Genomic DNA, 14,126 nt, shown 5'->3' with positions numbered 1-14,126 from the left:
AGCACCTTACATGCTTTCACATTGTTGGTTCACATTTGTTATCATTGTTCAATGTTTACAAGGCATCAAAATTCCTAGTTGTGACAGTGGTGCTCGAGACTACCAAGCTTATTCAACAGATTTGAGAGAGACTTCACACAGCTCAAAGCCAATAGAAAATCTTTGTAGATTGGTTTTGTTCCGAGTTAGAGTTTTAGGTGGGAGATATGGTTCTACTGAAAGTGTCACCATGGAAAGGTACCATCCGTTTTAAGAAGAGGGGAAAGTTAGGCCCTATGTTTATTAGACCACTCAGGATACTTGCTCGTATGGGCAAGGTCGCCTACTAGTTGGATCTGCCCGAGGAGCTTCGTCGGATCCACAATACTTTTCACATTTTTCAGCTGAGAAATTGCATTACATATGCGACACCAGTGGTACCATCAGATGATATTCATGTGGACGAACGCTTGAACTATATGGAGAGGTTGATCGTAATTTTGGATAGGAAGACGAAGACCTTACGTAACAAGGTGGTTGGTCTGGTGAAGGTGCAGTAGCAGCACCATAAGGGTTCTGGGTGGACATAGGTGGTAGAGGAGGAGATTCGGGGTCATTATCTTGAGTTATTTACAGCAGCGGATTTCGAGGATGAAATTTGATTAAAGTAGGGGAGAATTGTAACATCCGATTTTCAGGTATTCTTGTAAGTTAGAATTTGGAATTTATGAGTTTTAGGGATTTTCTCTGGGTGGCGACACGAGCAGTTGAGTGTCATGGTGTGATCTTTAAAGAGACTCACGGCACGAAGGGTCTGTTGGTCCAAAACCTAAAAGCCTTAGGATTTTGACTTATTTTAAAAGCATATTTCCCTAGGGTTTCGTCATTTGCGAGGCTCCACTCCAAAAAACATTCTATTTTCCTAACCCTAGCCTCCTTCATGCCTTCTAATTGTATTTGCTTCTTTGGTGTGAAGTTTTGAAGAAAAAGTGTGCTCTTGGTGATTGATTGAATTAAGCCACTGAAGTTTTTACCTTCTTAGCATCGTACATATCTCTCTAAGTTTTCCAGATTCAATCTTTTTGTCTATTGCATGTTAGATCTAGGCTTGTGGTGATTTTGCTGTCATTTTGGTCCCTTAAACTTGGTGTTCTTGGAGTTTGAAGAGCTCCATAACTCATTAGTGATGTTTTGATGCTTCTGGAACCATCTTGTTGGATAAAAAGTGTCATACATGTGCTAACCTTAAGCTATGTACTTGGTTTTGCATTTTTGGGAATTCTTGGACATAGGGTTTAGACTTGTGCTTGATTAAGCCTTGATGATGGATAAAGTTGTAAACTTTATCCATTAGGACCATTATGAGATTCGAATCCGAAGGATTGGACTTTTTGAATTAAGAAATTAAGTCCTTAAAAAGTAGGTTATTAAGCCAGTTTCATGGTGCAACAGGTTTTGGAACTCGCGACGCAAGATTTAGGCAAAACATGACTATTTTGTCACGTTGTGGTAGCGGTACAATGGTTCAATGCTCTCGGATCGACCGTTAACTTTGACCGGTTTGACTTTTAGTCAAATTATAGATCTTGAGTTGTAGATTGAGATTTAGCCTTTGATTGGTTAAGCGGTTCGAGTACCTGATTCGTTAGATTTGAAATAAATGGATTCAGCTCTTTGATTCATGTGAGTTTTTTCACTATATTATATAGGACAATAGGATCACTGTATGCTAGATTGGTTGGGTCTTGTTGATTGTTTGTATGATTACAATTTTTGTTAGGTGAGGCAGGTTGGGTTAAAACAGATCTGCCATGGTAGCATATGGATATTTTGTGTTGTGTGTGGTATTTTTGGAAACTCACTAATTTTGTGCTTACGATTTGAAGTTTAAAATGTTTCAGGTTGTTCTGGGAGGGGAGCGCTTTGATTGCATTGTATCTACTGATATTTATATTTATGGAAATTCAGCATTTTTGATTTTTATCATCTTTTGATACTCTTATCTGTATATGGTTTATCAAACTAAAAACATATGTTATGAATGGGATTGGAATATTGGTTTAATTTTAAAAATGAAACTTTGGCTTAAAATTTAGGACTTTACAATAACATAAAAGATTTTCATTACGAGTTAGCGTGAAATATTTTAAAAAATCACCCTTCTTTTTTAGAATTTAAGTATTTTTTAGAATTTAAGTATTTCTTTTATTTGTCATTTGTAGTGTTTCTTTTCATTTTAATTGTTATTTTAGGATTTAATTTATGTTTTATTTTATTGTAAATCGTATGTTTTATTTTATTTTAAATTTTCTAATATAATTAATAATAATAGTGATTAGTCAAGTGGGTTAGGAAAGATGGGTTCAACACATCAAATTGCTATCAAATGAAAAGATATGGAGCAAAAAATAAAAGAGTTTAATATTATTTCCACCCACAAAATAAATATGAGAAGACCAGTGGTTGTATAAAGCTTGCATTACTTGTTAGACTGACTTTTTGAGCTCATTTTTCGTTAATTTCCATAGTAGATTTTAATCCTTTCTTTTCTCTCCCAAACCATTTCTCACACTGCACTATCAACATTTCAAACATGAACAAAACCACTCAAAATCTAAACATTTCTCACACTACACTATCACCATTTCAAGATTCTAATCTCCAGTTACAAAAAACTGGTTTAGATCAATAATCAAATCAAATTCCAGATATTTACAAAATAATATGCAGTTGTTTTAGCTGCTCAACCCAGCTGCAGTTGTTTTTGCTTTGACTTAGATTCTGCTACCTTCCCATGTATCTTCTCATACTCCTGTTTAAGTTCCTCCAAACGCTTCGATACCTTAAAACATCACAAATTTATAAAAATTATAAATTCTTCGTTTAAATTTTATTTTTTTTAAATTTGTATAAGTACCTTAAATGAGTAGGCCAATGGAAGCAATGTATCTGGATCCATTGCATCATCAGGGAAGTTACGAAGAGCATGTATAAGTTTCTCAAACGGTAATTCCACCTAAAAAAACAACACCATTTTAGTAAAAATAAAAAAGATATTATTTTCCAAACTGTAACAAGCCACTCACCAAGTCATCATGGCAATATTTGAGTAGAGCTAATCCAACTTTGAAAACAATCTTAACACCCTGAACACACAAAAGCTAGTTACTTCATATTATATTTCCTTTTTCGAAAGAAAATTAAATAAATGTCACTGACACTGACACTGACCTCGTAAAGAAAAACATCCCAAATTCGAAGAGCCAGATGAAAAGGGAAAGAATATGAGAAAACAGTAATAAACCACTGGCTTCCATACATGCTTGGATTTATCATTTCTTCTGTAAAATGTTCGCCTAATTTTGGCATATACTCCCTCATCAAACGGTCAAACTGAAATAAATATTGTTGAACCAGTGGCAATCCCTCCTGCATGTAGACCAATAATTAAGAATACCATACAGTTGCAGATTGAGTCAGATCTGATTGAGTCAATGCCTGATTGAGCCTCTTACCAGATCCTAGTAAGAGGCATATCAAACAACCCCTAATTATTATTTATTTATTAATAAAATTTAGTAAAGAGGAAGTGAAGTTACCAAATATAATCCTTCCATTGGAGCATGAACAGCTCCTTTGAGTAATGCCACCACTAGCCAAAATGCATCTTCTTCACTCATGTAAAGCAGCAAAAGCCCAGCTAAATATCCCATTCCCTTAATGAAAATTTTAAACCATTTTGTGAGTCTTGTCAAAAATGGCTAGAGATGTAATGTGAATTTGTGAATCACCTGTACATATCCGACCTCTCTGTCGTACACAGAGTAGGCCTTTAAGACATTGTAAAGTGATCGTTGACCAGGTCCATGTCGTTGTTGGTAGAACACATGTGATGGAAAAGTACGCGATATATCGCGTATTATATCTAACTCGGAAGCTGATGTCTCATATATCACTAGTTGCTTAAGAAGAAGAAGAAGAAAATAAGACTTTAAGTTAAAAGAATGACAAATAGAAGAAGATTTGGGAAAATTAAAGGAATAGAATACTTCGTATACACCAGGGTTCATGAGCAAGAGGTCCCGGCTTCCAGAGATCAATTGCCAGACAAGACCCCTCAAACAATCAGGGATTCCTTTTCGTATACGTCTTTTAACAACGTGTGGTTTCCTTCTTACATAATGCTTCCAATCACTACCTCCAACACCAATCATTTTCCTCCATTTTCTAACTCGTTTTTGTTCCCTGTTTTAAATTAATTTGTATCTATCTATGAGTTTTAAACGTAGCATGTGTTGCAATGGATTTTTTTTTATTCATATTTTCCATACAACAAACTACCTGATCATTGAACAATTTCATTTTTATATGAACAAGATCAAGGTTGTGTTTGGCGCGCCACAGCTAGCTTATTTTTCGAGTTTTTTTAAGTTGACATGTTTAGTAAGCCAAAAAGTAGCTTTTTAAAAAGTTGCTTAGGTTATGTTTGGCGAATTAGCTGAAAAGCTAGTTGATAAAAAATGACGTTTGGTCAAACTAGCTGATAAGCTAGTTGAAAAATATAAAATGGCATAAATAGGCATTTAAAAGAATGTGTTTTATAAATACTTAAGGGTATATTTGTAAAATTTTAAAAAGCTCATTAAAAGCTAGTCTAAGTAGTTTCTTAAAAAAACTAGCTTATAAGCTACTTTTTGACTTGCCAAACATGACAATTTAAAAAAACTCAAAAAATCAGCTAACTTATCAGCTATGGCGCACCAAACACAACCTTAGACTAGCTTTTTAGATTCTTTTTTAAAATTTCCCAAATATACCTTGAGTTAATTATAAAAAACATATTCTTCTAAATGTCATTTTATATCTTCCAGTAACTTTTTACAAAATATCATGTTTTTTTTATCAGCTAGCTTTAATTTCAGCTAACAGATAGTTTTTCAGCTAGTATGTCAAACATAGCCCAAGATGGAATCTAAGATTAATATTTGTTACCTCTGATACTCCAAAGCCGACTTGTTTTTGGGGGGGCCATCAGGGGAGGGAGAGTTATGTTCCTGTTTTACAAACCCGAATCTATCTAATCTTCCTGGAGCTGATACTTGCACGCTTTCATCTGCTCTTTTCTTCTCCATATTTTAATTCAAACTAAACCTTGACAACACCATTTCCCTAATAATCACACAAAAACCTTCATAAAAAAAACACACAACCTTGCATTCGACAACTTAAATCAATTCTCACAAATCCTTTGGTGAAATCAAATGTCAGCTACTACCCAAATTATAATAAGAAAGAAGAACAAATATCCTACTTTGGATTTTATGATGTTGCAGGCTTTCATCACCCTGTTTTTATAGAATCCTACTTTGGTCTTTGGGTTTTTTAACTTTATATGATTTATCTGCACTCTGTTTTTTAGAATCTGTGTATGTGATTTTTCTGCACTCTATTTATAGCATCTGTTTTAATACTTATCTGAACTTGTAGCCATATACGTGCTTGTGTTGTAATGAAGTTTCTTTTCCATTTCCAGATTAGACACAGTTGAACATGTTCTATCTACATCCCTCTTTAAGGTTGAGTTTTCAACTTGAATGTGCACTTTATGGAAGAATTGTGTTTGTGTTGTGAACTTGTGATGGTTTAAAGTGTTTTGTGTGATGAAAGATGATTTTGTCTATTTCTATATTGGATCCTTGGCCAGTTTAGGAGATACTTAGTGTACTTTGTTGATCATAAAGATGTTGCTAATGTGATTCGGTGCTCTGATTTTTATATATTCAACTCAAAAGCATAAATAAAGGAAACTTAAGAGAAAAGATAAATGTTGAAACAGGGGAACAGTGCCTTGTGACAGGTGGATTCTACTTGGTTGATTGTAGTAAACATTTTCCAGTTTTTAAGAAATAAGTTAAGAAAAATTTTTGGGTCAAACAGTTTTCAAAATTTGATAAAGTTGAGTTCAATTCTCATGTGATCCAAGGTTATTATTACCATTATAGTGACTTCATGGCTCATTAAATATATTTTTTTGTAGAATACTATCATGAGTATATTATGAAAGTACAATGCTATACACTACCTAAAACTCCAAAATTATGTATCCAGATTAGCCAAATAAGACAGATGGAAGGAAATAAGTTCCAAAAAAAAAAACGCGCCTGATGTAAAAGATAATGATCAGGGTGATTGACAAAGAAGAAATGTTCAACATGCTCACTAACAATTCATCATCAACTGGAGGAACATTTCTCACAAGACCCTTATAAATGATTACTACAACATACCTTATTTCAAAAATCATATATCTCTTCCCATTAGCCACTCATGTTAAATTGAAAGAAGAAACACGTTAAAGATTAGATTTTTAAAACTTGATTAGTTCCTAACAGATTATGAAAGTAATTAAGTACTTAACAGATTCCAGAAACATATTTATATAAAATTAGGAAAGTAAATTCTTCATCAGAAACAATAAGACTGTTCGAAATCCAATCTATTATTTTAATCCTTGAGAACATACAAAATCCTAGAATAAAAATTATCACGCTGCCAGAAAAGAAAATTGCTCACCGGAAATATTCAGCCAGCGCCGGAAGGAGGAGTGCTCACGTCCGCCGGATTTTCACCAAAATATATATAGTAGCGGTGGAGATCGGAGTGCTCAACTCCAAACAAAGACCTCCGGCAAGCGATTTCTGTTTCTGCGATCAGACTTACGCCGAAATGCAAATCGGGCCAGCGAGACTGCAATCTCTGTTGCAGGTGCTCTGCATCTCCCAACTCCACCGGATCTGTATGTTAACGACTCTCTCTCTCTCTCTCCCTTTCTCTTCAGCCAACGCGTTCTAAAAAAATAATAAAAATAAAAATAAATAAATAAATAAAGTTTAGGACACCTCTCACGTTTTTATTTCAGTCATTTATTCTATTTTCTTCTTTTAACCCACTATATAATATTAGGGTCTTTAAATACTTAAAAAATCAAATTCATATCTAAACGATAATTCATATTACTAAATTATTTTAATTAGATTCCTAAAAAAACCATAGACTGATATAAATAATTAATTATACTTTATAACAAAAAAAAAGAAAATAACAAAAATAGTCATTTACACTAATGACATTACAAAAATAGCCAAAAAATATCGAAATTACAAAAATAGCCAACGATTTCGCAGATGGAAATGCCTCATTTGCGAAATCAGCATGTCATCTGCGAAAGTACAAGCAGCTAAAGCACAGCTGTGCTTTAGGTGCTTGTACATTCGCAGGTGATTTTTTTTTTTTAATTTTTTTGTGTATATATAGGGGTAATTTCGCAGATGGAGAAGGTCCATCTGCGAAATACTCTCACTCCTATCTGCGAAATACTTATTTTTTTTTGTATTTTTTTTTTTAGTTTGACTATGAAATGAATTGGTTTGACTATGAAATCATGTAGCAACATGATATTTTTCTACAAAACTTTTTATATAGCAACATGATTTCGTAGTCAAACCAATTCATTTCATAGTCAAACTAAAAAAAATACAAAAAAATCAGTATTTCGCAGATAGGAGTGAGAGTATTTCGCAGATGGACCTTCTCCATCTACGAAATTACCCCTATATATACACAAAAAAATTAAAATTAAAAAAAACTATCTGCGAAAGTACAAGCAGCTAAAGCACAGTTGTGCTTTAGCTGCTTGTACTTTCGCAGATGGCATGCTGATTTCGCAGATGGGGCATTTCCATCTGCGAAATCGTTGGCTATTTTTGTAATTTCGATATTTTTTGGCTATTTTTGTAATGTAATTAGTGTAAATGGCTATTTTTGTTATTTTCTCCAAAAAAAAAAAAAAAAAAAAAAAAAAAAAAAAAAAAAAAACATTTAACTAATTACTCTTATTTCTTATTTGTGTAGATCAATGGGTTAGTAAAAAGGCTATAAATCTATAATGATATGTGACTAAGCGTACTTAAATTAATAATAAATAAATGATATATTTAAAAATAATAAGCAAATTAATTCAATAAAATTAGTTCTATCTAATTTAAAAAAGACGGTTTAGATACAAATTTTATAAAACAAAACTATTTACTTAATTGTTCGAGTAAATTGCTTAACCTTTTTATATAAAACATACGGACCTGTGGCTTTATTTAAAAACACTATAATCAATTTGGCTAAATTTGTAATTTAGATTGAAATTTTATTAATGTTTTATAAAAAGATGTTTTTAATGCCGTTCAGGAAAAAAAAAAAAAAAAAAGATGTTTTTAATCATATAGCTGACAAATTTATTTTACCAAAGCTTTGGACTCTTCATCGGCGACTGATATTATTTACATATTTATCTGATCGCTTTATCATATCACTTTACCAATTGAAAACCGTAGAATTCAACCGGTCTTTTCGAGTTTCAGTAATAGTGTGATGGATGCAAATATACTTAAAATTGACATCAAAACAACATATGTTACATATTAGTTCTTTATTTATTTTAAATCCCTTTTTAAGCTAGGGCAACTGCTATTATTTACATATTTGTCCGATCGTTTTATCATATCACTTTACCAATTGAAAAACGTAGAATTCAACCGATCCTTTCGAATTTCAGTAATGGTGTGATGGATGCTAATATACTTAAGATTGACATCGAAACGACATATGTTACATATTAGTTCTTTATTTATTTTAAATCCCTTTTTAAGCTAGGGCGACTGCTATTATTTACATATTTATCTGATCGTTTTATCATATCACTTTACCAATTGAAAAACGTAGAATTCAACCGATCCTTTCGAGTTTCAGTAATGGTGTGATGGATGCTAATATACTTAAGATTGATATCGAAACAACATATGATACATATTAGTTCTTATTTATTTTAAATCCCTTTTTTAAGGTACTTGATTTATGTTATTCTTATAAGAGAATCCTTAAATCAGGGATAAACATTTTCGATGGTGGGGATTTAAATACCCTAGAAGACAACATGTAAATGGTAAAATTGAATTTTCTAATCTTACTTGGTTCACTAGGACAAGTTTTCCATTCATGATCTTGATGATATGGATGAACATGATTACCTTCAGCTAAGATTTTGTATATATTATCATTTTAAGATTCCATTTAGTATTTACTTTTTGGGTTTTCATTCTTGGATATGCTTCACTTGAAAACATATGTTGCTAATCATAAAATCATAGTTTTTAATTCCCTAATATATATATATATATATATATATATATATATATATATATATATATATATATATATATATATATATATATATATATATATATATATATATATATATATATATATATATTTGAATACTAAAAAAATGAGGTGCATGATCATCATCACTTTACAAAAAACAAAAACAAGAAACTTCATTAGATATGTGCTCATAGTTCGCAAACATCAGGATGATACATGATACATGATACATGCCACATGACACATCCGAGGGGTTAGCATCATCTTAGTTTCTAAAATCTCTCAAGGAGTTGTGTTACAACTTTTAGCATCATATATTATCTTTTTTATCTTCTTCATCTTCAATCCATAATATATAATCAATTAATCCCCAGAAATATACTTCCTCTCTTCATAAAATTTCTTCTCACTAGCTTCCTTCTTTTCATTTCGCTTCTAAAAAATCACACGCTACTTCAGTCCAAAACTTCCAATCATCCATTTTAAATTCATATAAAACATAAAACATAAAACATAAAACAAAAGTCAAACCTCGTATATCTCATGATTAGCTTTTATTCTTTGAGCTACCGAAGTAGTTGTGATGTTTTTTGGGCTTTCCAGAATCCTGAAAATGCCCATGCTTTTGGGAACCGAATAAGGGTCCACCATCCCCTGTGGTAATAATCAACACAAGGGTAGATTAGTCTTTTTGTGTTTGTTTGTTAAAAGGAGTTCATCTTCATCTTCATCTTACATTGAGAGTAGATTCGCTTTCAGAAACAGTTCCATGCACAACCGTAGAGATGTTAAAAGTCGCAATCTGCACAAAATAAAATAAAATAAAAAGCCAACATTTAGAGAAAAATAAATAGTTTTAATATATTTATTTTATATCCAAAAAAAAAAAAAAGGGGAACTAAATGTAAATACCATGTCTTTTGTGATTTCCCAAGGAGCACCAATGATGACTTCATCAACATATCGACAAGCCAAAACACTGAGACTGCGTTCATGCAGATGCATTAATGGGAAATGAGCCCCTCGTTGTTGGCTGCATCAAATCAGATATCACAAACAGAAGGGTAAAATGGTCATTTACCCACACTCAAACCTTCAAATAGTTTTTAAACATCGATTTATCCAAACAGAACTTAATAATGGTTTTGAATATTACCCAACAGTTTCATCTGTATATATGCCTACTAATAGAAAATCTCCAAGCTGTCTTGCACTCTTCAGAATCTGACAATTTATTTGTAATTATTAATTATTAATTTATTATCAAAGGCAAAAAAATCATTCATAATCATAAACAAGAGGCTGCATTGCATACCTCAACATGGCCAGCATGAAAAAGATCAAATGCTCCATCAATGTACACAACACGAGCATTCGGTCCAGGCCCCTGAATAGATAATAACAACATTTTAAAGATGAGAAGGGCGTTTACGTCTTTTGACCTGTAATAAACAATAAGCAGAAAGTTGATTTAGGAAACATACTTTGCCATTTGAAAATTGCACAATTCTTCTTGATGTAGGCAAAAAGTTAGATGCATGTTTGGATTTGGAATGACTCTCGATGCTTCTTCTACTCATTTCATTACTTTCTCCATTAACTTCTTTATCTTCCATTGATGCAAGAATCCTTCCTGCATTATGTAAGTAAAGATGTTAAAAAGCACAAAACGAATCCAAAAAGAATGAAGATCATGCCATTTCTTGATTTTCTTGATTTTCTTGTATTTAGATGTTTTCAGTTAGAAGGTAGTACCTACAATGTCTGTGCTTGAAACACCTTCTGTTCTTTTGATCTGTTTGTAACGCCCAACGTTCTTTGCTAAAGCATATGCATCACTTCCATCAGGAAGCAAACAAGGATCATCTCCATGTATGATATAATCAATCTTATGCTCCTTAAAAAGACTGTTCATAAAGTCTTCAGTAATAGCATAAGGTGCATTAGCAATAACCTCATCAACCCACTTCAATCCGCTAACAAGTGCCAACCTTTAAGGGATCAAACACCATATCATGTGAAACATAAGATTTGTATGTATTGATGAGAGAGAGAATAAAAGCATTAAGCATACCTCTCTTCCATGGATAAAACAGGAGGACCTTTGTTCTTTATGATTTCTTCATCACTTACGACTCCAACCACTAATTCATCTCCTAAAGCTTTGGCTTGTCTTAAAGCATTTGCATGACCATAATGCATAAGATCAAAACACCCATCCATGTAAACACGGATACGTTTCTTTCCGGATTTTTGCTTCTGGAGATTTCCTAAATAAGGTAACATGTATGGAATAGTAGGGAAACAAGCTATACCACTTAGATAACTTGTGGAAAGACCAAGCAATGCAGCTGTTAACATTATGCCACCAAATAGATGTGGGTGGTAGTATAGCCCATCCCAGATGGAGTAGTTTGCCTGGTATTCCATTGTTGATCCAAAGCTTTGGTTCCCAAGGGGGCTCTACAGCCCTCTTTGATGATGTAGAAGAAGACACAAACCCTGCAAAACAAATGAGGAACCCAATTTTTGAGAAGAATATGGAAGAAACTACTGAATTTGTCATATTCATCACAGAGATTTTGTTTTCAACCATGGGTGGTGTTTGATAGAAGAAGAAGAAGTGTTAGAGCAAATGAGAGGTGCTTGGATGTGCGTCTAAAATGATTATTGCATGTTAAAGCTTGTTAGGCAATTGGCACGGATTAAGATTTTGATTTTCTGATTAATTAGGTTAAAATAAACTCTAATCTAAAAAACGTAACCATTCACGAAGTCATATAAAACAAATGAATTACCAATCCTTCACATATACCCAAATTAATATCGGTTTTTAACCGAATTGAAGTAGAAATCCTCATTCCATGATGAAACGAAATTGAACGAAATTATCAGAACAAGATAACTGCACCAAATCTAACAAGATCAACATGCGAAATGTGATGTTTTTCTGTCCAATTTTAATATGACGAGAGAAGACCTAATTTACAGTGATCGCAAGCTTAAGGGCTAAAACACAGAGCATAGCGAACCAAGTTGTGATGCAAAAAACACAAAAAACAGATCAGGAAATGATACCGAATTATAATCTGGAATATTAAATGCAAAACAGGAATGAGATTCGAATTACGTTGGATTACCAAATCTGCGTATGATCTGGTTAAAATTAAGAGAAAGGTAGAGAGTGGAGGTTGGAATCTGAAGACAATGATTACCTTTTTGTGTTGGAATTCGTGCTTCCTCGTCTGTGTTTGTCCGTATGTTTCTGCTAGTTGTAGAAGCGGTGGAATTTGGAGTGTTTCTTTTCTTGCGTTGGTTGTATACTTGTATTGAAAATTTTATATCGTAAACAAGAAGAAGAAGGAGAAGAAGAAAAGAAAATGAGGAGCTGGTGATGGAAGCAAAAAAAAAAAAAAAAAAAAAATATCACATGGGGCAGCGAGAAGAGACACGAGGGTTGTTTTGCTGGCCTCACAGTCCACTTGACCCAATATTACCAATAATATTATAATTTACGTTATTTTTTTTAAGGGTCACGAAACACGGTTTAGAAATTTTTTTGAAGGAAAAGATTTTTGGACTGGTTCTGTGCACCACCTAATCTCCTGGTAAACATTTTGAGGGCGAGAGAACGGAGAAATTTCGGGGGCGGGGGCGGGGGCGGGGGATGCACTCTCTGTTCCGTTTGCCTTCGTTGACATCCCTATATAAGCTTATGACTCGTGTCTTGGAGTCATTGCAAACGAACATTTATGGTCACAGAATAATATCGGATTTAAACATGAGTCAATGGATTACCCACAACATCTTCTATATGTCTTACCAAGTCACCACAACCTAAGTGGTCTTTTAGAAATTGTTCGGTTTGTAATTTTGTTAAACCGTATTATATAGTGTTTTTATGCTTTTTAACTAATAAATTGTGGTTTAAATCATAGCACAAGGCATACTAAAGACAATATACATTCATTATTCCCTAGCCATTACATGTTAGGCGAAGAAATAATTCCAAAACAAAACGGACAAATAAAAGCAAATAAATATCGTTGGACAGATTGATTATCTCGGAGTATTTTAATCATATCTTAGTCCTCGACTTCTCGTACCTCCGATTATAGATATTCAAAATGTTCTGAGAAAAAAAAAAAAAGACAAGTATCTACGAGTTTCATGTTTTTTATTTTCAAGTTTTCAATTGTTATATCGGTCATAATAAGCATGGAAGTTAGAAGTATTGGGTTGATAGACGAAAATCTAAATTTAATGAAGACATTTTCATTATTGTATATTGGTGCGTAAATTATTTATCGAAATAAGTTAGGTTTCTAAAGTTAATAATGTTTTATGTCATAAGGTACAAAAAACCACATTGCACCGCACTGCATAACGCGATTAAGAACCTTCGCGGTGAGATTTACGGTTTGGAAAATCTTAAAACCACATTATACAATGTAGTTTGTGGGATTGTGTCGGGTGTTTTGAAGAGCCTATTGGGAAAGTCGGAAGAATGAAGAGGAGGGCATATGTCTAGCTATGTGGAATACATGCATTAAGGGTAGATACATTGGATCAGGCTGAAAACCGCTAGTGATCATCCCACGCTCTTATGATTCACAATCTGATGCGCCAAAAAATACTCATACGCGAACATCATGCCCAAACATTAAGCAAGGACCTTTTTGTAAGATAAAAACTTCAACATACATATTACAGAAAAAGTCTTATTAGCTCATAAAATTGGGATGTTTTATTTCTACGGATCAGGGATTATAAAGACATTGCAAATCACCATGCGGCAAACTATATATTGTATTTTTGCATTATTAACCTGACTACTTACTAAACAAATGCATAATCATTAGACAAACTCTACTACTGAGTTTTTGACCATAATAGGGCGGGTGGAAAAAATATTTACCATTTTAGTGTTCTTT

The 14,126-nt window shown here is 33.0% G+C and overlaps 2 protein-coding genes across 2 annotated transcripts; both read right to left on the bottom strand.

Annotated features, from left to right (window-relative positions):
• Positions 1-2,487: 2,487 nt before the first annotated feature.
• LOC144997242 (uncharacterized) lies at positions 2,488-6,826 on the bottom strand. The gene is made up of 9 exons (XM_078957100.1): positions 6,553-6,826; positions 4,972-5,148; positions 4,029-4,224; positions 3,771-3,941; positions 3,579-3,695; positions 3,211-3,408; positions 3,066-3,125; positions 2,897-2,995; positions 2,488-2,821 (listed from the first exon to the last, which is right to left on the bottom strand). The coding sequence occupies exons 2-9, from the start codon at positions 5,109-5,111 to the stop codon at positions 2,723-2,725; spliced, it is 1,080 nt and encodes a 359-aa protein (XP_078813226.1). The 5' UTR covers positions 5,112-5,148; positions 6,553-6,826; the 3' UTR covers positions 2,488-2,722.
• A 2,513-nt stretch (positions 6,827-9,339) lies between these two features.
• On the bottom strand, positions 9,340-12,598 carry LOC144997714 (ethanolamine-phosphate cytidylyltransferase-like). The gene is made up of 10 exons (XM_078957586.1): positions 12,408-12,598; positions 11,267-11,694; positions 10,948-11,183; positions 10,677-10,825; positions 10,508-10,579; positions 10,349-10,416; positions 10,105-10,225; positions 9,929-9,994; positions 9,724-9,846; positions 9,340-9,627 (listed from the first exon to the last, which is right to left on the bottom strand). Exons 2-10 carry the CDS (start codon positions 11,620-11,622, stop codon positions 9,556-9,558), a joined length of 1,263 nt encoding a protein of 420 aa, XP_078813712.1. The 5' UTR covers positions 11,623-11,694; positions 12,408-12,598; the 3' UTR covers positions 9,340-9,555.
• Positions 12,599-14,126: the final 1,528 nt, after the last annotated feature.

Source organism: Lactuca saligna, chromosome 5 (assembly GCF_052625555.1).
Source record: "Lactuca saligna cultivar CGN05327 chromosome 5, ASM5262555v1, whole genome shotgun sequence".
Lineage (NCBI taxonomy): Eukaryota > Viridiplantae > Streptophyta > Magnoliopsida > Asterales > Asteraceae > Lactuca > Lactuca saligna.
This window is presented reverse-complemented; position numbering and strand designations above follow the sequence as displayed.

What these genes read in the sequence shown, in the direction of transcription:
- LOC144997242 (XM_078957100.1), bottom strand. Translation starts at nt 5,111, where the DNA reads ATGGAGAAGAAAAGAGCAGATGAAAGCGTGCAAGTATCAGCTCCAGGA. An exon ending in TGAACCCTGGTGTATACGAA is followed by an intron (nt 3,942 to 4,028) that starts GTATTCTATTCC and finishes CTTCTTCTTAAG; the next exon opens with CAACTAGTGATATATGAGAC. An exon ending in CATTGGCCTACTCATTTAAG is followed by an intron (nt 2,822 to 2,896) that starts GTACTTATACAA and finishes TGATGTTTTAAG; the next exon opens with GTATCGAAGCGTTTGGAGGA.
- LOC144997714 (XM_078957586.1), bottom strand. Translation starts at nt 11,622, where the DNA reads ATGGAATACCAGGCAAACTACTCCATCTGGGATGGGCTATACTACCAC. An exon ending in TGCAATTTTCAAATGGCAAA is followed by an intron (nt 10,580 to 10,676) that starts GTATGTTTCCTA and finishes TTATCTATTCAG; the next exon opens with GGGCCTGGACCGAATGCTCG. An exon ending in AAAGCGAATCTACTCTCAAT is followed by an intron (nt 9,847 to 9,928) that starts GTAAGATGAAGA and finishes TTATTACCACAG; the next exon opens with GGGATGGTGGACCCTTATTC.